This window comes from Manihot esculenta, chromosome 4 (genome assembly GCF_001659605.2).
Source record: "Manihot esculenta cultivar AM560-2 chromosome 4, M.esculenta_v8, whole genome shotgun sequence".
NCBI classification, from domain to species: domain Eukaryota; kingdom Viridiplantae; phylum Streptophyta; class Magnoliopsida; order Malpighiales; family Euphorbiaceae; genus Manihot; species Manihot esculenta.
In genome coordinates this window covers 2,584,463-2,608,727 of record NC_035164.2, presented here as the reverse complement: position 1 = coordinate 2,608,727, position 24,265 = coordinate 2,584,463, and the positions used below count along the sequence as shown (strand labels likewise).

General features: G+C 31.9%; 3 protein-coding genes across 7 annotated transcripts; 2 read left to right on the top strand and 1 right to left on the bottom strand.

Annotated features, from left to right (window-relative positions):
* The first annotated feature begins 873 nt into the window (after positions 1–873).
* LOC110613164 (probable E3 ubiquitin-protein ligase MARCHF10) lies at positions 874–5,854 on the top strand. 3 transcript variants are annotated; one of them, XM_043955574.1, is made up of 8 exons: positions 876–1,313; positions 2,571–3,062; positions 3,360–3,534; positions 3,746–4,043; positions 4,285–4,357; positions 4,433–4,523; positions 4,849–4,928; positions 5,290–5,854. In XM_043955574.1, the coding sequence occupies exons 1-8, from the start codon at positions 1,233–1,235 to the stop codon at positions 5,503–5,505; spliced, it is 1,506 nt and encodes a 501-aa protein (XP_043811509.1). In that variant the 5' UTR covers positions 876–1,232; the 3' UTR covers positions 5,506–5,854. The 3 variants fall into 3 exon arrangements, with proteins under 3 accessions (XP_043811510.1, XP_043811509.1, XP_021609860.1); XM_021754168.2 differs by having other exon boundaries at positions 879–1,313; positions 3,372–3,534; XM_043955575.1 differs by lacking the exon at positions 4,849–4,928 and having other exon boundaries at positions 874–1,313.
* Positions 5,855–10,320: 4,466 nt separating this feature from the next.
* On the top strand, positions 10,321–17,403 carry LOC110613793 (4-hydroxy-3-methylbut-2-en-1-yl diphosphate synthase (ferredoxin), chloroplastic). 3 transcript variants are annotated; one of them, XM_021755105.2, is made up of 20 exons: positions 10,321–10,528; positions 10,818–11,049; positions 11,672–11,829; positions 12,129–12,235; positions 12,318–12,418; positions 12,494–12,570; positions 13,244–13,363; positions 13,468–13,698; positions 14,001–14,117; positions 14,209–14,283; positions 14,368–14,445; positions 14,565–14,624; positions 14,713–14,775; positions 14,937–15,081; positions 15,208–15,346; positions 15,914–15,991; positions 16,076–16,235; positions 16,332–16,430; positions 16,545–16,649; positions 17,049–17,403. In XM_021755105.2, the coding sequence occupies exons 2-20, from the start codon at positions 10,842–10,844 to the stop codon at positions 17,148–17,150; spliced, it is 2,223 nt and encodes a 740-aa protein (XP_021610797.1). In that variant the 5' UTR covers positions 10,321–10,528; positions 10,818–10,841; the 3' UTR covers positions 17,151–17,403. The 3 variants fall into 3 exon arrangements, with proteins under 3 accessions (XP_021610797.1, XP_021610794.1, XP_021610798.1); XM_021755102.2 differs by having other exon boundaries at positions 10,322–10,528; positions 10,814–11,049; XM_021755106.2 differs by having other exon boundaries at positions 10,518–10,646; positions 10,814–11,049.
* A 3,708-nt stretch (positions 17,404–21,111) lies between these two features.
* On the bottom strand, positions 21,112–22,089 carry LOC110613094 (classical arabinogalactan protein 10). Its single transcript, XM_021754031.2, has one exon. It carries the CDS (start codon positions 21,940–21,942, stop codon positions 21,427–21,429), a length of 516 nt encoding a protein of 171 aa, XP_021609723.1. The 5' UTR covers positions 21,943–22,089; the 3' UTR covers positions 21,112–21,426.
* Between the last annotated feature and the right edge of the window lie 2,176 nt (positions 22,090–24,265).

Genomic DNA, 24,265 nt, shown 5'->3' with positions numbered 1-24,265 from the left:
CTTTAAATGGAGATTATAATATAAATTGCTACGAATATTAAATAAATTAATTTTATAATTATTAAATGCCATATATTATAAATTGCTATGATCTTGCTGTTTGCTTAAATCTAATAATGTTTTATTATGATAATTATTTTAATATTTTTATTTAATATTTAAATTCATTATTTTAATAATCTTATCTAAAATTTTAATTTAAATATTATCAAAATTATTATTTTTTAATAATTATGCTACATAATTACCAAATAAAATTAATTAAACTCATAAATAAAAAAATTTAAACATACATTAATTTTAAATAATAAATATCTGAAACCATTTTAAATCATCTATGAATAATTTATTAATTTAAAATTATTTAAATAATAAAATTATTATTTATTTTTAAATAATAAAATTATTATTTATTTTTAAATTTAAAGCATAATAAATAAATAAATAACATAGGGACATTATCCGCAATCCTAAATTTATTTTACTCTCTTCCCACTTGTATACATAGTATAAATAAATTATATGTAAAATAAAAAATAATAAAAAATATATAAATTTCTTAATTATAATAATTAAATTAAATTATTATTTAATTAAATATGATACATCATAAAATTTTAATTCTCAATATAAGATACTAATTTTTATATTTTTATATAAGAATTTTTATTTTTTTATTTTGAAATAATTAAATACTTTAATTTTATAAAAATAGAGATATTTTAAATTAATAATTCAAAACTAGTGAATTTTTAAAAATTAAAAAATTCGCACTCAGAGAGTGATTAAAAAAAAAATAAAAAAATAGGGGACACGGTTTAAAAGAAAGGACGGAGATGGGTATATTTAGCAAAGGCTGAAGAAAAGTGGATTGAAGAGTTCGCGCGCAGTGGCCTGGTTGGTGTTGCTTCCAGGGAGAGAAAAGGAGTGGCAGCACAGCAGTAGGCCAGGCCTTCCACCGGACCCCACCTCTTTTTGCCATTAATGAATGAATTGGGAACCATAGATCACCTTCACCTCTCCCATTATCATTCCTCTCTTCCCACACTTCTCAAGAAAAAACCACTAAACAAAACTTACCATCATTACTCTCTTTCCCTTTCGCTATCCCTCCATTGCATTTTCTCTTAGCTTCCCATTAAAGGGTTGCACTTCTTTTTTCTTTTTTTCAATTTTTTTCTGGGATTTTGAGGCTTGAGGTGTTTTGGGTTTTGTGTTTTTGTTATGATAGGATGGAAACCATGGAGACGCCATTGAAAGAGGTGCATGATCTGGGATCAAGCCAAGAAACTGTTGCAAGTCCTGTGCATAAGGTTTTTTTCTCTTAATGTGGTTTTGCAAAATTTCATTTCTCTCTTTCTGTTATTTTATTTAAGAATTTTCACTCGAATTCTTTAAGAATCTGTCACCATATATAAGCAAACAGCAATAGTTAATGAAATATGGATCGATTCTCTGATGGGTTGTCTATTTAGTTTCATTATCTTTTATTTCCTCCTCTCTTTTTTTTTCTTTAAATCAATTTTCAGTCTTTTGTGTCTGAGATAGTACATGATATTTTAGATTATCCTTTTAACTAAATTTGCTGACGAGGTTTAGAGAAACACTTGGTCCTGTTTTCTTCAAGGTGATATGGGATTGGCTAAGTGAACAGTATACATCTTCTCATATGTGACTCTGTGCTGGAACTATGAGGCTCTGCCTGAATTTAGTTATCTAAATAAGCAACTATTTTAATGGGGAACTGAATGCCATATGAAAATCCTGAAGTTTCATTCCCTGGTTTTATCACTGAGCTTACTAAATTTCAATATATATATACACATGTCTGCTTAGTAAATCTGTCATTAATAGTTCAAAATTCAACGATATAGAAAAGGCTGGGGTTTGTTTGGGTTGGGGGAAGAATGTTCCTGGAAATGATTTGATATCCTTTGGTGATCTGTGATTCCCATTTGGAGTATGGATGTATCATGTATATCCATATTTTTATGAAAGTGAATGGCATTCATATTGCTATGGAAAGCGTATGGTCTGTATTTACTTGGAACCCAAACTCCCAATTTATTTGAAATGGTAATAATTCAGTGAGATGACATTGTTTGGATCAGCTTTGCTTCAATCTCTGTACTTCCTTTTGAAAAATTTTCTTTGTTGAAATTCTCGAAGTGTGCATATAATTTCTCATTCATATACACATGACAAATTTTCTTTGTTTCTTTTTCCTTTTTTTGGACTGTCTTTCTGAAGCTAGTTCTAGTAAAATCAATTTGATCCTATGGCACATTGGCTAGTAGTACATACCTTAAGAAACAAAAAATTAAACTGTTTAGGTGATCTTAAGGCCTTCTTTAGCCAGTTTGACAGCTCTTTTATTCCATATTCTGACAGTGTGTATATATGCACATGTGTACAAGTTATTTAAAGGACTGATTTTAATGCAAATATGCAATACTTGAAGATTTTAGGCTTTCTGGCTAGCCTGATTACAAGAAGGAAAAAGAAGTGCAGTTTGTATGGCTATTTCACTTATTCTGCTACTTAATATTCTCTACAAACTTTCTTTCCAGTGTGAAGGCTTGACAGGAATAGTTGAAGAAGATAATCACGAGCATCAGCAGAAGCTGAGTAATCTCTTTTTAGAGATACCCTCATCAACATTGGAAGACTCCTTACAGGATTCTGTTGAAATAAAGATCCCCCCATCACCTAGTCCAACTCCTAGAAAAGTAAATTTCCTTTTGACGCCTAATTCTAGTGATGTAAAAGCCTGCGGGTCCCCAGGCCCATCTAGAGGAAAATCATCCTTAAGAAATCTTTTACCTAAACTAAGCTTCAAGTCTCGAATTTCAACACTAGATTTTGAGAAGGCAGCCAATCTACCTCCAGATTCTTCATATAACATGCCAAGGGAGAAACCATCAATCTCAAGGTCATTATCACTTACAAAGATTTTCACCCCTAGGATGAAGAGAACATCATCACTGCCTGTAAGTTCAATTGAAACTTCCAACTCAGAACCTACACATGGAGGAAGCACTGGTGATGCACCCAATTCAAGTGTAAGTTATTATTATACCACATGAATAGTCCGGTATGGTTGACTAGTTCAATGGCCATTCAAAATCAAATTATGCCATACATGAACAATATAACTTGTTAGATTAACAATGGTAATTCCTCATTCATTTATTCCTAGTTACTCAATACCATTATCCTAAGACATGGTACGTAAATTGACTGGTCCATTACAGTGTTCTCTGTATCAATCTTGACTTTGACTTATTTAAGCATATGGTCTGCTATTTAATTTTCGCTGCCAAGTTTTAAATTCACCTTCTACACTTTCAAGTTAATAGTTTCTTTTTCAGGGAAAAGGAGCCCAGCAACAGATATCTCGCTCACTTTCAGTCCCTGTCAACAATAAAGAAAGAAGTTTAAGGAGGATGGATTCCTTTTTCCGTGTCATTCCTTCAACTTCTCAAGTGAAGGAAGGAGATGTGATAACAAATGCTTCTCCAAGGAGTGATACAGGTAGTTTTGTTTATTTGCTGTTTGATAAGATAGGAATGGGAAAATCAAACTATTCAACTGGCAATCAAAACTGTTCACCATAATTTTTTGTCACAGTTCCCAAATCCTCATGTTTCTTAGCAAACAAGAAGAGAATTGGCTTTTCCTTATCCATTTTTACAGAACCAGTCACTTACTGTTAGTAACCAGTTTCTTAGTCCTTATCCTTCAGAAACTGATGACACCGATGGTGAAGATATACCTGAAGAAGAGGCTGTTTGTAGAATTTGTCTGGTTGAACTGTGTGAAGGAGGTGAGACCCTTAAGATGGAATGCAGCTGCAAAGGTGAGCTTGCTCTTGCCCATCAAGAATGTGCTGTAAAATGGTTTAGCATCAAAGGTAACAAGACTTGCGATGTGTGCAAGCAAGAGGTTCAGAATCTGCCGGTTACTCTGTTGCGAATCCAGAGTGTACGTACCCGTACTACTGGTGCAAGTAGAGCTCATCAAGCAGATGCTAATGGATACAGGCAAGTCAAAATTTGAACTGCTTTATGCTAAGAAATGAAGTTATGCCATTTTGATGGTGGGATTATTGACTTTCGTACAGTCTGTTCCTATTCCAACTTGTTTTAAACTTTCTAGTCTGAGGATGTTGTAAGTAGATATCGGTTATTAATTTTATGGAAAACTCAAAGTATGGCCATAAATTAAAGGTCAAATTCTATCTATCCTTGTTTGCTTGAGACTTGCTACTTCTTGTGTAATCAGGGTCTGGCACGAAGTTCCTGTGCTTGTCATCATTAGCATGCTTGCCTACTTTTGTTTTCTTGAGCAGCTACTGGTAAGCTAAACAGTTCTGCACCCAATTTCTTGGAATTGATATTTTACTTATTTCCTAACAAATTTTTCTTTGCAGGTTGGAAATATGGGTACCAGTGCAATTGCCATATCCCTTCCTTTTTCTTGTGTACTGGGTCTCCTTTCATCCATGATCTCATCAACCATGGGTAAGGCAGCTGTTCTCTCAAAAGAAAAATGTAGAATGAGTTGAAATTTGTATGAGGATACTATGCATGGATACCAGTAGCGAATTTGAATGCAAGGAGTGACTCGTAATGCAAAATTACGATTTGCATTGGCTAGGTTGGATGATTGGGTTCTTGTTTAATTATATGTCAACCCATGTATTATGACAGCTATAAGCCTAGTGGATCAGCATTTACATTACAGAATAACTCGTTTTCATAGACGATAATTGTCAATGGCAATCCTTATAACTTGCTTGTTTAAAAAAAAAAAATTATGCTCCTCACTCTGAGCTTTTCTTTGCAGTGAAGAGAAGATTTGTTTGGGTTTATGCATCAATTCAATTCGCATTGGTGGTTCTCTTTGCACATATTTTTTACTCATTGGTAAGCAGTCTTACACTTGATCTTTGCAAAGAAAGCACGAAAGGAAAAAGATACAGAATATTGCCTAGGAAAATGTACATCAATGATTTGCTATGGTATTACAGCAAGAAACACAAAGCATTTGGTTCCAGTCAGCCTGACACATTATTGTGCCAGTATTGAGCTTTATTCTGAACCATTAGTCGTAAACGCGATGAAATGAAATAGTCGGTCACAATTAGCAGGAATTTGCACTTTCTGCTTTCTTGAGCTCTGACCTTGTCTGAACTTCAACTTTAAATGATCCTTGCTTCTTTTTTTTTTCAAATATTTCTAATTAACTGAAGTATTTGCCATCCTCAAATTGCTTTATGGTGTACAGGTCAACTTGCAAGCAGTTCTTTCCATTCTTCTAGCAACATTTGCTGGATTTGGTGTAGCAATGAGTGGGAGTTCTATACTGGTAGAGATCATGAGATGGAAAAGAAGACGAAATTTTCAATCAGAGCTGCTGCATGATTCCTATATGATCACAGGACTAGGCCAATTCCCAAGAACCGTACGTTCCTCGCAAAGAGTTTCTCGTGATCGCCATTGAAATGAAGTGAGAACACAGAATCTCTCAGATGGAAGTTAAAATCCACTTTTTGCTTAAAGTTTTGTTAAAATAGAACATGTTTTGGCTAAATTGTGCTTGTCTAGATGATGCAAGATTGCCTTTATTGTATACTCAGAGTAGGATAATTTTTCTTTTTTCAGCAAAATTATGCTGGAAAGAGTATCAAAACCCACAGGATCAAAACTTGCAACAAAATTATGATCACAAGTTGTATACTTTTTTAGCATTGTAAGGACTCTGTATGCTCACAATAACTTTACTGTATTGGGTTTTTGACAGGATTGGAAATAGGTAAAAAAATTGGATACAACTTTCCTTCATTTTTTTTTCCCCTCCGACTTTGTTCTCCTGGTGCTGTAATGGGTAGTTGCATAAATGCTCATCATTTGTTTAAACAAGCTCAACAGTCAAACCATTTTGATAGAATTTCATATAAATTTCTTATATGATAGTAACTAAGAAAAACATTTTTGTAATATAATTAATAGAAGATTGTTTCTTAATCTAATAAATTAAAAAATATATACCCTTGTTCGGATCAAAAATTTCACATGGATTTAATTTTTTTTATTAAATTTTTTATTTAGAAAAAAGAATTAATTTTTTTAATTTATAAGTTTATATAATTTTATGAAAATTCATTTAAATTTTTTTTTTAAATGATGCCAAAAAGAGGGATAATCAAATGAAACTAATTTAACGAGTTAGACTAGATAGCAAGAATGTAGCATTCTCTAATATTATGACAATAGCCTGCTTTGACCTCCTCTTTCATGGGAATCACCGGCTTTCTTGCAGGAGGCCAATGGGTCAATCCAAAGCACTTTCATGGGTTTCATGACCTTAAGCCTTTCTACTTCATTTTCTTATTGTTGTGAACTTGAGACATTGAACTTTCATGGTTAACATTCACCTCCAACGCTATAATCACTCACTCTACTCTCCTTTAAGAATGAAATCAACTGGGTGATTTTCCAAGTTTGTTGCTGACCACTTCAAAGTTCCTCTTGGAATTTGATGTCCAAAACTTAGACCAAATTCTTCTTGTTATAAACCTTGGCAAAACAATAAAATTATATCTTTATAAGATTGACCGAGAATTTATTTATTTGCCTTAAATTCTATTGGGTTTCATCGTCTCTCAACTCTTAACATGAATTTTAACAATCAATAAATTTTAATATATTAGTATTGAAATCTTCTTTAGAATTAAGAGATTTCAAATTTAAACTCCAGTTAAAGCTAATTATATTAATAGAAATAAATTCAGTAATTCATATGCTACCCTTCTTGTATTCTTACTCTCAGCTTGAAGTTAATGCAAGTTTATCAAGTTCATGGTGAAAAACTTTTGAAATGAGTGAATTATATAATCTTAAAGAGAGTAAAAAGAAGAAAAAATAAGAAAAACTTACTAATTAGATTTTTGATTTTAAAAAAAGATATTAAAATATTTTTAATATTTTAAAATTTTATTAGATAATCTTTTTATTAATTTTAATAGTTAAATATTATAAAAAAATTTAAAATACTTTTAATACAGAAGAACTAATTAGTAGATTTTTTTAAAAATGTAATAAATTAATTAATAATTTTTTAAATTATAAAAATTAAATAGTAAAATATTTAATAAAAAAATTATCAAAAAATTAATTAATAAAATTTTTAAAATACTAAAAATATTTTAATTTATTTTTTAATCTCCGCTATATAGACTAAGTATAAATTTTTTCTAAAAATAATTATCTCAGCCACTCATGTTTACTTTAAGTTTCCAAGGAATAAAATTAGCATGTACACCGTTGATCTGGCCATGTTGACATTATTATTTAAAGATGTCCAGGAGTGATTGGTCAAAAATAGTATGCATATTCCTTGATTTGTTATGTTGTGATTCCAACAATAAGTCTAAAAAATGTAGTGTTTCTTTATTGTTAATTTCTTTGCCAACACACTTGGACTAAAAATCCCATATTATTAGCCATCTTAGATCGTCAGGCACCAAGTATGCTTAGTCAATATGGAGATGCTGTTATTTGAAGTGTCTGCTATTATTTTCTTAAAAATTTCCTGATTTGAAAAAAAATCTATGATTAACCGAATAGAACTTGTAAAATTATTCTTTAACGCTTAATTTACTCGATTAAAAATATTTAACTTGATTTTGAAATTTTAAATTTGATTTTAATGAATAGTCCCTTAATATGAATTAATCGGTGAATTTATTTTAATGAAATATTTTGTTAGTATAGTATGATCTGTGCCATGAATTGAGATTATTTTTAAAATGATTATTGAATGCAGTTGTAATAAATGGTTCTTATTATTAAATTTATTATAAAAAACTATTAGATTAAAATCCTTGATTATATATATATATATAGATTGATAGAGATCTTAGATGACTGAGTCCATTAAGTACTGTGCCCATACAATGAGGGTCAAGGTCAATATATGTATGCCCATTACATTTAACAATTTTAGATTTCCAATCTCCTTGTAGCCCATGCGCTTGCCTCCTTATATATTTATTTATTTATTTTTTAAATAAGGAGAAACGGTGGCAGAAATTGACTGAAATTCTGAAGGCTGCTCAAGTAAACGACTGAGCACTGAAAATTACTACCCAAATAAAAAGCGAATACCAGGCAGAAGAGTTTATTAATATATTATATAATGACTAAAAAAAAGTGTTATTATATTATATATTTGAATGAAATATTTCTCTGAAAAATATCACATTTTACCTTATAATAATTTATAAATTAATTTGAAATTTTTTATATAATAAATTAGTAAATAATTAAATTGACGATTTAAATAATCTAGTTACTGGAAATTATCTCAAGTCACATTTATACAGTTTAAATTGTTTGCCAACCCAATAATTTTACTATGCAATTTAATTAATAAATCTCATTTGGGGATGCTGGGTTTTAGAATTAAAAATTTCATAAGAGTTTAATTTAATTGATTTTTTTATTAATTATATCATTTACAATGAAAATTTTTAATTATTAACTTATAAAAATTTATTTAAAAATTATAATTATATATAATTTATTAAAATTTATTAAAATTTTTTTCTTATAAAATAAGTAATTTCAGAGAAAGGATATAGTATTTATATTGAAAGAAATTAGTTTATATATAAATCTCTGAGCTCACTTTTCAGCTTTCTTCGGTGTTATTATATTTTATTTACTTAACAATTAATTCATGTTATTAAACTATTTTTTAAATTTATGAATTTTTTACTTTTTTTAATATATATATTAAAAGATTAATAAATAAATTATTATTTTATAATTTAAAATAAAAAAAAGAGTAACTCTATAATATATTATTTTTAATAATATAAAAATATTATATTATAATTAAAATTAAAATATTTTAATTTAATTTTTAAAATATTAAAAATAAAATATAAAATATAAAAATTTATTTCTAATAAAATTAATTTAATTTAATTTTTATAAATACTAAAATTTTAATTTTTAATTAATTTAATTTAATTTAATTTTATATGATGCAGCATCTGAATAGCCTATCATTTTTACGGGAGATTGAGCGTACAGTTTATAAATATATAATTAAATATTATTTAGTCCAATCATTTTTATTTTTTTTATTAAAAAATAATTTTTATTTTTTAATTGTATTACTTTAAAATATTATTTTTTTATTAAATATTAAAATATATTTTAAATTTTTTAAATAAATAAATAAAATTATAATAATTCATTTATATATTATTATAATGTAAAAAAAATTAAATAATAATTTTAAAACAGACAAAATACTAAATTTATTAGGGTATTAGTCGCATGATTACGATATTAATTAATTTATTAATGATGCGTTTAGGCATTGAAAATATCTGTTTTATGATCGGCGGCTATGAAAGTGAAATTAAATAATTGATATAATTGTATTCTTATATATAATAGAAGGCAAAAATTAATTAAAATTAAAATAAATTAATAGTAGCGGAATTAATTAAGTGGCGGAGCCAGCCAAGTGAGACTCGAAGCGTAGACTAACACGTGGCGTACGTGGCGCGGGAAATGAGTTAGGTTCTCTTTTTGACAGTTTGCCATTGGTCAGTGTTCCCAACTCGTTCCTTCCCGCTTTGCTATTTCAGTATAACGGTCTTCAAATATCCTTCCATGCCATATTTCCCCACTCTTTTTTTGCACTTATACCCTCGTAATTACCCTTTAATTTTTTTTACCTCGTTATTTTTTAAAATTACAGATTGTGAAACACATCATTTTAAATAAAATATGATAATAATAAAATAATATTATAAAATCAATTTCTAGTCAGCAAATCAAAATATAATTGCTAGTTTAATAATAAAACTAAAAGGATTCCTATAATTAGCATGATTTCTAATTATGAATCAACGATTAATTTTTTTTAAATTAAGAAATTATTAAGTCATTGTTTGAAAATTTTCACAAATTTTAATTTTTTTAAAACTAATTAGAATTAAATTCTTTTATACTAAATAAGAAAATTATTTAAAAAATCAATTGAAATAAATTTTGATAAAAATTTTTATTTTAAACGAAGTGTAAACAAAATCTTAATTGAGTTATATATAGAATTTGATATAAATATTAATGAAAATAAATGAAAAATAATAAAATACTAAATTGGGGGCAGAAAAGAGAGAGAAAAAAATTCAAAGGCAAAATATGGAGAAGAAAAATAAAGTCTTCACCTCTGAAGTTTGTAAGGCCACTGGATAATACTAAATAAAGGAAAAAAATATTAAAATTTGTCGTCTTCTCTTTCTCTTCTCACTCGCCCTTTGTCTTCACCTAATCACATCCTTCAAATACAAATCCGCCTGAAATTTGTTCTCCAGACACACGCCCGTCTCCCCTTTCTCAGTCTCCTTATTACCACCACTAGTTCATTTTCCGCTCCAGATCCTTCCCCTTCACTATCACCAATCGCTCTCGTTTCACCTTTCAATTCTGTTTGTTTCCAGGTAAAATTACGTGTTTTATGATGTTTTTCTTGCATTTCCAAAGCATTCGTTTCTGTTTCCAGCGTTTGTAAGGATATCAGATTTATAGAAGTTGTGGACGTCTTGTTTTGCAGCTAAGGTAGCTGATAATGATAGTGTTTAGTGTACCTTCATATAAACTTTTCGTAGATCGTCCGCTTCTGGATTAGTTTGTGGAGTTTTTTTTTTTGTATTGGTTATATGTGCTTGTAATATGTGGCTTTTTAGTGTTTGATTGGCTGAATTTTTTGTGTTGTGATTGGGAAGGTAGGTGAGAGTGTGATTCTTTTTGGAAATGGCGACTGGAGCTGTACCGGCTTCGTTTACTGGTCTGAAGACCAGGGACTCCAGCTTAGGGTTTGCAAAGAGCATGGATTTTGTGAGAGTTTGTGATTTGAAGAGGATCAAGTCTGGCAGGAAAAAGATTTCAGTGATTCGGAACTCGAATCCTGGTCCCGAGATGGTTGAACTTCAGCCAGCGTCAGAAGGGAGCCCTTTGTTAGGTATAGTATCATCTGTATTACAATTTCTATGTTGTTGTGGAGTTAACGTGTTCTTTTGTGTACGTTAAGTGCTTTGGAACTTTCCGCTTGGTGGCCGAGAAAATCAACTTAAAAATGGATAATATTTTGAGTGAATTCGGTATTTTTTTTTAATTTAGCTGCCGCGCTTTGGATAAAAGCAATCTGATTTCAGAGATAGATGGCAAAAGCAGCTGAAAAGCTTCTTTTCTTTTTTTTCCAGAAGCATCCAAAAACAGTATTTGGTTGCTTTTGGTCACAGTAATTAAAATTGACGCATAACAAGAAAAAATATTTATAGCAGCAATCCCGAATAGAGCTCATGTAATAGAAATGATGGATCCAAGCTTAATGATCTCTGAATAGAAATTTGATCCAGCATGGATATTGCTAGAGAATTATCGATGTAGAACTGAAGAACAGTTTTTACTTTTTATTTATTTTTATTATTATTATTATTATTATTTTTTTTTTTTGGGGGGGGGGGGGGGGTGGGCGTTGGTTGAGGGGCTTGATTAAGAGATAAGTGCTTCTTATCAGAAATATTTAATTGGGTGTGTAATGCAAATTATGTTCCATCTGATGAATAAATCTTTTAATGTAGTTCCTAGACAAAAGTACTGTGAATCTGTGCACAAGACTGTCAGGAGGAAAACACGAACCGTAATGGTGGGAAATGTGGCCCTTGGTAGTAAGCATCCTATCAGGGTTCAGACCATGACTACAAGTGACACCAAGGATGTCGCTGGGACAGTTGAACAGGTACTAAAACTTTCTTTCCCTTCAGCTATTTGTATGCAAAACGTCAGAATGCATGTGATATCCATCATATTTCAAACCTGTTTAGATGAGCGGCTTGTGACAGTCATCTTTTCTTGATGTAGTAATTTGTGAGTAGTGACAGTTCCAAACAGTTCCAAGCTCATAAATGTTTTACTCATTGATCTATTAGTAATCTTATGCATTTTATTCATAGAATCTTCTTGTTGATAAACTTGCCTAGCAACACCATTTTGCCTTTCTTTGTAGTTTTGTCAAATTAACAGCTGATATTTTGATAGGTAATGAGAATAGCAGACAAGGGGGCAGATTTGGTTCGGATAACAGTTCAAGGGAAAAGAGAAGCAGATGCTTGCTTTGAAATAAAAAATTCTCTGGTACAGAAAAAGTGAGTTTGAATTATTGCAAGCATAATTTTATATTAAGTTTTATGTGTGAAGTGCCACTAATAACCTTCTACTTTTGTGCAGTTACAATATACCTCTGGTGGCAGATATTCATTTTGCTCCATCTGTTGCATTGCGCGTAGCTGAATGCTTTGACAAAATTCGTGTCAATCCAGGAAATTTTGGTATGAACATGGCTGTTGTTATTAAGTTTTCTATTTAGTATAGCTATTTGTATTCAACATTGTTTTCTACTGCAGCTGATAGGCGAGCTCAATTTGAGAAGCTAGAGTACACGGAAGAGGACTATCAAAAAGAACTGGAGCATATTGAGCAGGTCAAACTACTACCCAATCAAAATGATCACAGTTCACTCTTAAATGTTTGGAATTATAAGCATGTATTATTGAATCCCTTCTTCCGCTTTCATCTAGTGGTCTTTGCAAAATGCCTTACATTTTATCTTGTTCTGACCATGATTAGCCGTAGAAAGTGTGCTAAACAAAAAAAATTTACTGAAAATGTCAAAAGAGTTTTTGTTATGAAAAGGTGATAACAGAGGGAATTCTGACTCCCTCTACTAGTTTCTGTTAAATACAGTAGAAACAATGAGCAATCTGCATAAGTTCCAGCCTTTGGTATTCGTTGTTAACAACGGTCAGTAATTCTTGTTATTTAAAGCCTACTATGTCCCCTAATAAACTTGCAACTAGTTAATTTTAGGAATATCATAAGTTCTATGAAAGCAAAAGAATTATTTTGTGGTTGGTGGGTAAAGGAAAAAAAAAAAATCAAAGCCTTGTTTTCTATCAGTCACTGGTGTATCTTCTGAGCTGCCTTTTTCTCCAGAATGTTTTTTTTTATTATCCTCTCATGAATTTGTGCCTGTAAATGTGGTCCCCATGACTATCAAATATTCAGGATTACCGACTTGTATTAACTTCATTTTCACTTAATATGTTGTGGACTCTGACCCATTTCCCTTTCTTTTCTCAACTGCATCTTTCCAGGTTTTTACACCTCTGGTTGAAAAATGTAAGAAGTATGGGAGGGCAATGCGCATTGGGACAAACCATGGGAGTCTTTCAGATCGTATAATGAGCTACTATGGAGATTCACCTAGGGGAATGGTGAGTAGCTATTCTCTCTGGTGATTGTGATCAGCATTTTTTCCTAATTGTTCTTTTGTGGACCAGATTCATTGGCATCATAATTATTTTGTTTTTCCCTACAGGTTGAATCTGCATTTGAGTTCGCAAGAATATGCCGAAAGTTGGACTTCCATAATTTTGTGTTTTCAATGAAAGCAAGCAACCCAGTCATCATGGTTCAGGCATACCGTCTGCTTGTAGCAGAAATGTATGTTCAGGGCTGGGATTATCCATTACACTTGGGTGTCACTGAAGCTGGAGAAGGAGAAGATGGACGCATGAAATCTGCAATTGGCATTGGGACTCTTCTTCAGGTACTCTTATAACATAAAAATTGCATATTCAACATGTATGAGAATTAGAACCTTCATAATTTCATATTCCATATTCATATTAAAATCTGCATCAGGCAATGGCCTATTTTGCGAATGAAATATAATGGACTGATGGAGTAGTGGAGGACTGAACTCATATATTAATACATGGAAGGAGATTGTGGCAGTTCCATCTCTTTGATATTGCTTTCCTGTCCATATTATTTTATTCTCAACTAATACCAGATCTCAAGGAAAAAAAATTATGGCATGACAATTGAGAGACTCCATTGGATGTGCAGGATGGTTTGGGTGATACAATCAGGGTATCGCTTACAGAACCACCAGAGAAGGAGATAGATCCTTGCAGAAGGCTGGCCAACCTTGGCATGAGAGCATCTGCAGTTCAACAGGGAGTGGTAAGGTTTTACTATATTATACTGAGTTAACATGCTTAAGTACTGCATACAACTTTGCTAACTAGCTCTATATGTAATATTTTCCCACCAGGCACCATTTGAAGAAAAGCACAGACACTATTTTGATTTCCAGCGCCGGTCTGGTCAATTGCCAGTACAAAAGGAGGTCAGTATTTATGAAATTTTGTTAGTCTGCTTATCTACCTATTCAGCCTTGGCAGATGGTAGTTGATTCTTCATTTAATTACAGGGTGAAGAGGTGGATTATAGAGGTGTCCTGCACCGTGATGGTTCTGTTCTCATGTCAGTTTCCTTGGATCAATTGAAGGTAATCCCGTTGCCACCTTTTTCTTGTCTATTTTGTTTCTCTTGTTTCTAATCATTTGATATAAGATTGGAGCTAGTACTGTGAAGTAGGAATTTCATCAATCTCCTCTCTCATTTCAGGAACCGGAACTCCTATACAAGTCACTTGCAGCAAAGCTTGTTGTTGGAATGCCTTTTAAGGTCCATATTCATTTTATTGCATGGAAAGATATTGAAGTTAACTTTTGTTGTAATTACTCTTTTTATTGACTCAAATATTTTTATTTAGGACTTGGCAACAGTTGACTCAATCCTATTGAGGGAGCTTCCACCTGCTGAGGATAATGATGCTGTAAGGTCCCAATTCTCTTGTGACAATCATTTTCTTAGGAAAATAATTCTCTTTCCTATACATAAGAGTCTCATTTTGTGATTGAACAAATTTATTGCATTGCTTTTAACTTCTCTGAAAGATTCAGAATAACTTAATATTATGCTTTGTTATGTGACCAGCGGCTAGCACTAAAAAGACTGATAGATATTAGCATGGGAGTTATTACTCCTTTGTCAGAGCAGCTGACAAAGCCATTACCCAATGCCATGGTTCTTGTAAATCTTAAGGAGTTATCAACTGGTGCTCACAAGCTTTTGCCAGAAGGTGCCTTTTTTTCACTGTTCACATATTATTGGTCATTTGAATGCTTAGTCAGCATTTGTACTTTTTCATTTGTTGCATTTTTGTGCAAGTATATTAAAAACACTGCTCCATGAAATTACCTAACAGGTACACGCTTAGTTGTGTCTGTACGGGGTGATGAGCCCTATGAAGAACTGGAAATCCTGAAAGACATAGATGCTACAATGGTTCTTCATGATCTACCATTTACAGAAGATAAAATTGGTAGAGTACATGCAGCAAGGAGGTAATATGCAGACTCTAAATTTAATCATCAGTCAGTATTAAATCTGAAGGCAATACTGAAGCAACGAGTTCAGATATGGGCCTTGATTGCCCATGAATGACTGCCGGTGCTTCAGGCATCCTTGTTCTGAAATGACTATTTATATGACAAAGGAAAAGTACAAGCAATTTGCTTATAGTAGCAAAGCAGAGGAAATTCATTCTGTTTCCAAATTGCAGAACTTATATGGTATGCAAGTTGCAACACCTTGTCAGTGAATTGACTAGGTGGAGGGTCATGGATTTGATTCATGAAAACAGCCTCCCTGTGCAGAAGGGAGGCTTATGCATTAGAGATGCTTTATGCTATCTAAATCAAAGATCACGTCTTTATATAGTTCTTAGGATGATCGTAGTAAAGCATGACCTCAGAAACGTGACACAAACGAAACTAGTCATCTCGGAATTCTGGTCCTTGATAGTGTTTTGGGTATCTTGTGTTATTCTTTATAGAAATGGTATTTTTTCAAAGATTAATGAACATCTTTCCACTGTCCTGACAGTTATAAACACTTTATGTTGATTGCAGGTTATTTGAGTTTCTATCAGACAATGCTCTGAACTTCCCTGTAATTCACCATATTCAATTTCCAAATGCAATTCACAGGTAATCAAAACATTTGTTATTCTATTGTTGAATGAGATACAGGAAATGAGTGTTGTGGCTTACGCAATTATTTTCTCTTTGCAGGGATGACTTGGTCATTGGCGCTGGTACAAATGCAGGGGCTCTTTTAGTAGATGGCCTTGGAGATGGTATCCTGCTAGAAGCCCCAGACCAGGAATTCGATTTTCTGAGGAATACCTCTTTTAACTTGCTGCAAGGTTGCAGAATGAGAAATACAAAGACGGTATGTAGCTTATCTTTGGAATAAAAAGGATCTAACAACTAATCTTTTAGATGATGACCATTGCTAACATCATAAGTTGCCAAAATCAAACTTCAGGAGTATGTCTCATGCCCATCCTGTGGAAGAACTTTGTTTGACCTTCAAGAAATAAGTGCAGAAATTCGAGAAAAGACATCTCACTTGCCTGGTGTCTCGGTATATATCCAATCATTTTCCTCCTTTGCTGGATGATGCTGATTAGCCGCTGCCTTTTATTCTGAGACTAATGTTATTTCTTTGTTTTATTTTCTACCCTTCTATATTTGGCAGATCGCAATTATGGGTTGCATTGTTAATGGGCCAGGGGAGATGGCTGATGCAGATTTTGGGTATGTTGGTGGTTCTCCCGGAAAGATCGACCTATATGTTGGGAAGGTATTGCATTCTTTCCTATTTCAAAACTTCATGTAGGTTGTATCAGGTTATGTTTAAATTAAGGTTTTAGTTAGTGTGAAACCTTCTGTAAGAAGTCATGTTTCATTGCTGTCGCTGGTTTACTAACAATTAGCAAGTAGAAGTGTAGATCTGTGGAAGGGTTACCACAAAGCAATATTGTGGATGCAACAGTTCCATAGCTAAGTCCAATACAAAAGAACATATCATTGAGACAAACATTACCGGATCATACGCTTGCATATCTGTTATTGAAAATGAATCAATTGATCATATAATCAGTTTCTAGAACCTGGGTGACTTGCATAACTAGCTGGTTCATGTGCTAATCAATATGGATTTAATTGTGTGAAACTGATGAAAAGATTGATTCTGTTTCAGACTGTGGTAAAGCGTGGAATTGCAATGGAGGAAGCCACCAATGCATTGATCCAGCTAATCAAAGACCATGGCCGCTGGGTTGACCCTCCTGCAGAAGAGTAATTAAATCAAGTAATTCTGATTGGCATATAGAAAGCACAGGCAGTAAAAGAGGTTTCACAGTTATAATTCTATTATACATATGATGCAAATGCCGCAAGTTGAAATCTTCCCAGAGCCTAATTGCACCATGTAGAAATCTTTCATTGTATGTGAACTTTGGTGCCATTAGAATATAATATTCAATTGGCATACAAAATAACATTGTAATTCTCTCACCAATAAGAAATTCATGATTTTCTCAATGTTACATTTACTTTTTGCCTTGGACATACCAATTAAATTGAATACCATCATTATAGATATTGAGCTATTTCTGATTCTAATTCAAAGCACACTGTAGTGACAACTTATTTCCTCTTCTTCACTGAGACTTCTTGGACTTGGGCCTGTCTTCTTCATCGAGCCTTTCATCTTTGGAATTCAGGTCTTGGTACTCAATTATTCAATATTCTTGGTGGATTTAGCCCGTAATTACCAATCCAACTTGCTAAAAAATTTGGTCTATTGGAAAACATTAATGAGCTTTCTTTGGACCTTCATGTGCCATTGAGCCGTTGGGCTCTGATGCTTAGAATTAGTTTATAAGCATGAATGGATTTTTAATTTTGATTAAGACATTTTTTAAAAAAAAAAAATTTATTGATTTGTCTCTCCTAACCCTAATTTAATTTTTTTATTACAATTTTTAGTTAACTTTTTATTAAGATTTCAATTTTCAATGAAGGTAATTGACTTTTTATTTCAATTAAATCTCACTTACAATTAACTTAAATTTCATTTTAATTATGTCAATTGTTAACCAAAGGTTTTAATTAATGACTTCAATTACAGGATTATTTTCATTTAAATTACATATTTTAATTGATCTTCCATTAGAATGAAATTGACCATTATCGTTTAATTTAGAATTAAGATATTGTAAAAATACAACTCAATTAATTTTTTATTATTTTTAATTAAAATGAAAAATCTAATTATTTTAATTAAAATTTTTTATATTAAAAGAAATCATGATTATTTTATAAAAATTTATTTAAATTATTTTCTTATAATATGAAATGAATCATTTCAAAAAGAAATATATATGAATTAAAATCAAAACTGCCATGAAGCAAAAATCAATTAAGATATGCGGTTCTGATTTGAGATTTACCTAAGAATTGGACTGAATCAAAATTCATTATGATTTTAGTTCATTGTTTTATTATCTCCATTAATTTCAGTTTTAGTCTCAATTTTTAAAATAAATTCATGCAAAATTTTCATAAAAAAATCATATCTCAATTATTATTTAAGTTTTAAAATTAATTATTATTACAATTATATTATATATAATACACATTTACACTATTTATAATTTGCATAAAGTCTATATATAGAGACAAAATTAATAATGAAAATGAGAATATATGTATATCATTTAATATACATTTTAATTACTTTTTGTATATAATATTTAATTATAAAATATAATATATATATCCAATGGTTAAATATATTATAAATATTATAATACACATACAATTTTTTTTTTAAATAAAACTATTGATTGTATTAATAAAATTTCATCAAATAAATACGATATCATCTCAACCAGAGAGATAATTATATTTAATAGATTCTCTAACCAAAATATGAGTAGTAGTATTACGACGAACCCATCCAACATAAATATCAATTCTAGAGTCTAACAAAAATTTACAATTATTCAAAATCAAATCCTTGTATAGGATAATTTGGCAAAAATACTCCTCAAGTGCATGTTTAAACCCATGCATAAGATATTTTGATAAAAATGCTTCTCTTTCTTTCTCATCTCTCGAGTATAAATTATTAAAGTCTCTCGAACAAAGTCACGAAAGAGAGATTTTACGAGATAAAGTTCGAATAAGGTTCTAAAACTGATATCGTCATTGCAATTCTGCATAATAATTAGTAAATTCTCATTGAACATTACCTTCCGAAACAACCGAATCAATAAAATTTGAAGAAAAACTAACTACAGAAACAGACACATGACTCTTCCAGATTAATAAAAGGTCTCATTCGAATACTTGTCTGGTAACCGAGAAAAAACCATCAAAATGTAAAAAATTATGAAAAAATTCCATACGAGAACTAAGAATTTTTGTTTTCATCAAAAATAAAATGTACGGCTTGTAACTAGTAACCAAATCCTTCAATGTATTAATTGTCCGAGGATTGCCAAGCCCTCGACAGTTCCAACGCAGAACGATCATTGCTTTCGGCTATCCCGACCTTTGACGGGATGAGCCGCTTTACTGTTGCCTGTCAAATTAATATTTGCAGGAGTATTGTTAGAGACATCTTATTGAGAAAAAGGAAAACTTGTACCAACATTATATTTAGAGTTTATTGGCCTTTTTTTAGTATCATCATTTATTCGGACTGCAATCTCCTCATCAAGCTTATCAGAATTATCTTGGTCCACAGAATTCTTGTCCATATCCATAATATGGTTTTCAGACTCCTTATTTACAATGGGTTGATTTTTGCCAAATACGAAGAATTGCCTATTATGTACTGCCAAATTAGTATTTTCAAAATTGCTAGTTGATGCCAATCCTGTCATAAATTTCGGCAGAGTAGAATTATCAGAATCACGCAGCTATAAACTTATCGGTCTTTAGTTTCGACGAACAGGTGCTTTGAGGAACTCACCCTAACTAAACTTAATATCTTCTTTCTTCAACCTCAGCCGCAAGTTATAGAAAATCTCCACATTACTTAGTTTTCTACATAGTTAGCAAAACATAGTCTGTTTTTCATATTAAAACTTCACAGTAAACCTAGTACTATCATCTCCAACAAACTTTTTCCGTTTTTTCAAAGGTTGCCAAATATTCAAACAAACTTTAACTCTTATAGCCGACGACATAACTGAAATATTTTTCATATCATACTCTCCCATCGTCATAAGCATCTTTTTTTTTTTAAGTTTAACATGTTTATTTTGCGAAAAAAATTTTCTTCAGTGTTTGAGATATTTTAAAAATTTAATAGAAAATATTTTACACACCTAAGATTTTTATTAAAATATTTATTTATAAACCTATTAATATATTTTATTTTTAAATTAAAATTAAATAATAAAAAAATAAATTATTTTATTAAAAATATTTTTTAAATATAAATTATTTTTCATAAAAAAACATTGTTACGAAGCTTAAATTGTTGTTGTAATTCTGAAAACTCAATTAGAAAATCTTTCCAATTAAAAGGAGAGGTCTTTTAGTGGAATTTTCAAACTCGGAAAAACCATTTAATATATTTAAAATATATATAAAGATTAATAATTTCACCCTATCACATTTCCTAAATATATAGTACCAATTGAGTCCATCCTATTGCTTTAGCCTTCCTCCAACTGATGGAATCTGAATCGCCGTATGTCTACGGCGTACTGAAAATAAGGAGAGGAAAATAACTTGAAAATGACCTTTTTTTTTTTTTGGAAGCGAAGGAAAACAAGAGAGGAGGAAGGAAAAATAAAATTTATTTTACATTGGTTATTTTCTCTCCAAATTGGTGAGAAAATCATGGAGAACATTATTTCAACTTAAAATTACATTTATGCCCTTTAATTTATAAACTTTACATAGAAATAAGGGATTGATTAATAATTTCAAGAACACAATACTATTTTCTTTCCACTCCTTTTTCTTTTCAAAGGAAGGGAAAATAAATTTATTTTCCTTCCTCCCTTTTTACTTTCCATCAATCCAAACATGAAGAAGGATAATAAATAAAAAATAAAAACTATTTTCCTCTTAATATTTTCCTTCCCCTCTTGTAAACTATGCAAACAAAGTGTAAAATTTTACGACCAGATAACGCGTTTTCTGCCGCAGAATTTGTCTTGTCACCCTAAACGGCTCCCAGCTTACTATTGCCTTATGCAGTTTGCCAATTGCACCAGATATGAAAACAAAAATCCATAAAAAGACAAACCAGTATAATTGATTGCTAATTATAGAAATCAAGCTTCAAAGATTTGAATCACTAGCAGATCAACATTAAATTCTCACTAATCAAGGATTACTGATTAATATCCACTCTATTACAATAACTATCACACAAAGGAGGATATAAGACGAGGAGAAAATTATACTCTGTAACTGCAAGCAATGACCGATGAATAGAAGAAATCAACAATGCTTTCAATCGTATACAATGGAAATGAATAATAAATCTAGCAGCGATAATAGTAATTGCTACCTTGTAATCTTTTGTTTTATAATCTCTATCATTGTCTTCATAGAAGCTCTCCCCTGGCAGCGTAACCATATTGGGACCTTCTGATGTTCTGCTGCCTCTTCTTATAAAGCAATCCACCCACTACAACCACACCGGCCCCCAAAATCACTCCAATCGCAATCCCAGCCTTCTTTCCACCGCTCATTCCAGAGGATCCCTTAGACTGATCGCCGCTTGCTTCTACATTACCAGTGTGATTGATATCACTCGGTTCCACAGGAGCCGGCGCAGGAACTCCAGATTTCTCAGGCGAGTGAGCCGGAGTAGGAGAAGCACCAGGACCGAGCAGATCTGAAGGCGGCGGCGCTGGTGGCGAAACCATTGGTGAATCTGTGGGAGAAGGAGACAGATCCATGTGCGGTGAAGGAGAAGCAGCGGAAAGCAGTGGTGAACCGGCAGGTAGTTGAGGAGACGGACTCGGGGACGAGTCTGATTCCGGTGGTGGTGTTGCAGAGAGGGCAACTTGTAGAGCAAAGAAGGCTAAAAGAGTGTAGGTAAAGAATTTGGAAGCCATAGAAGAGAATGCAGTTGAAACGAGTGCGTTTGGATAGTTGGAGATCTGAGAATGGAAGTGAAATGGAAGGGACGGTTGTTGAAAAAGAATAAGAAATAGCGAGTGGAAATCGGGTAAGGTTTTACGCTTTATGGCGGTGGGTATATTTTAACAATTTCTAATTTATATGAATATTATTATTTAATAATAATACACATAAGTTGGTATATATTTAAAAAAAATAAAATTACTACTCATTATTTTTTATGTGGAAAAATTTATTAGTAATTTATCTTTTAATTTTAAAAAATATATTAAATATTTTAATGTTTTATATTTGTTTTAAATATGATATTGTGATTGGTTAATGAATAAGACGTAAAGTGAGAAAATTTAAAATGAAGTGCAATAAAATATTATTAAAACATTTATTAATTTAAATTATTTTTAAATTAAAATAAAGTTGAATAAAGATTTTTTTAAAAAGAAAAATAATAATGCCATTACTTTTATAGTCAAAAGAAGTACAGATCTTGATTTCAGTTAAAATAAATAAATAAATAAAGAAGTAAAGATCTTGATTGAAATGCAAGTTTTATTTATTTAAAGTAGTCCAGTGATCTGCCGCAATCGACGCCATTTATCGTTTTAAACATTGATGCGAACAAAATAATTTGTACTCATCCAACACTTCTAATAGGTAAAGAAATTACAAAAGAGAGTTGAATCAATGTATTAACATTAAATAAATTATCAAACGGACACTACTAAATTATGTATTACTGTGTTATTTATTCTATTAAAGAAAAAAATATTTTTAATATAGACATGTCTTGCATAATAAAAAAATAGAGATAATTAAATAGAAAAGTCTCCTTTATTAATAGAGTGAAAATTTTAATTGAAAAAAAAAAACACCAAACTACAAAGTAGTTTTTTGTAATTACCTCTAAAAAATAATACCCTCAATAGAGTTGAAGCTACACCTTTGTTTTATAGGATTAATAACTTGCAAGGAGTCGACTTCTATCAACAATTCATGGGCGGATAGAGTTGAGCCTAGCAAGATTGCCTCTCTACGAGCCAGCAAACCAATGCCTCAAAGATTAGGGAATCGAAAATATTTCTCACTCGTTTGCAGGCAGGCAATTACCTTTCCATCTTAATTACAGGCTACAATAGCAATAAATCGTTTGTTAATAGCTTTGTCAACAACACAATTAAAATTCAGCTTGAAATGATCTGTTGGAGGTCTCATCCAAGTGACTTCTGTTTGAAAGTTTGACTTTTGGCTAAGATTTGGATTTGACCTTTCCATTATCTGTTTGTTTCTAAATTGTAATTCATTCCTCACTTTCTAAATAGACCATCAATTGAGCATCGTAGGATGAATTAGCGGCTCGATTCTATAGAAAAGACATTATTTCTAATTAGCAATTCGTTGGGTTTAGATTATGTAAAACCGAAAATCTTAGCATCAAAAGAAGATTAGAACCAAACTTGGATGGCTCTTGGAAACAGAAGAACAGATGATCTAAGTTTCAGATTGACCACAAAACTTGCAGATATGACTTGCCATAGGAATAAGTAGGGCTGTGCAATCGGTCGGTTCGGTTCCGAACCGAACTGAACCGAAAAAACCGAAAACCGATTTATTAAAATTTTCAAAATCGAAAAAACCGATTATAAAAGTATAACCGAACCGAACCAAACCGATAAAAATCGGTTCGGTTCGGTTCGATTCGGTTCAAACCAAAATAACTAATCAATTTCATGAAAGCTGGATCGTCATGGAAGTTCGACGGTCGCCACGAAGCGGCATCGTCATTGTGGCGACCTCGTCATTGGAACGGCTTCATTTCTCGGTGGCGGAATGTCATCTCTGATCTTGAAATTTCCTCCCAACTTCGTGCGCCAGCTCAGCACCAAGTCCCGCCGGAACTGCAGCAACATCGATGTGGCGCAAGTCGTTGCCGCTTCGTGGTCCGACAATTCTGCTACAGGTATTCCCTCGGCGGCGGCTGCCGGCTCCGCTGCAATCCCCGCTACGCCGGTCGATTTGATTGACGGCGATGAGGCGACAGTGGTTCGGGTTTGGCTTGGGTAAATTCGGTTTGCAGTGGTTATGTCCTCAGTTGATCCACAGAAAGATTTCAGAGATTCAATGATGGAGAGGGGACAGGGGAGGCGAACGCCTGGGCCGAGGGTTGGGATTAGAACCGAAATCGGTTATTTTGGTTTGATCGATTATTTAACACGTTTAAACCGAACCGAACCGAAAATCGAATAATTTTAAATATACTAACCGAATCAAACCGATCATCCCGATTAACCGAACCGAAAA

Excerpts from the sequence above, each read along its gene's own strand:
- LOC110613164 (XM_043955574.1), top strand. The coding sequence starts at position 1,233 with ATGGAAACCATGGAGACGCCATTGAAAGAGGTGCATGATCTGGGATCA. Across the intron at positions 1,314-2,570 it reads TTGCAAGTCCTGTGCATAAG|TGTGAAGGCTTGACAGGAAT; the intron begins GTTTTTTTCTCT and ends CTTTCTTTCCAG. Across the intron at positions 3,063-3,359 it reads GTGATGCACCCAATTCAAGT|TTTCTTTTTCAGGGAAAAGG; the intron begins GTAAGTTATTAT and ends TCAAGTTAATAG.
- LOC110613793 (XM_021755105.2), top strand. The coding sequence starts at position 10,842 with ATGGCGACTGGAGCTGTACCGGCTTCGTTTACTGGTCTGAAGACCAGG. Across the intron at positions 12,571-13,243 it reads AACTGGAGCATATTGAGCAG|GTTTTTACACCTCTGGTTGA; the intron begins GTCAAACTACTA and ends GCATCTTTCCAG. Across the intron at positions 15,082-15,207 it reads TCACAAGCTTTTGCCAGAAG|GTACACGCTTAGTTGTGTCT; the intron begins GTGCCTTTTTTT and ends ATTACCTAACAG.
- LOC110613094 (XM_021754031.2), bottom strand. The coding sequence starts at position 21,942 with ATGGCTTCCAAATTCTTTACCTACACTCTTTTAGCCTTCTTTGCTCTA.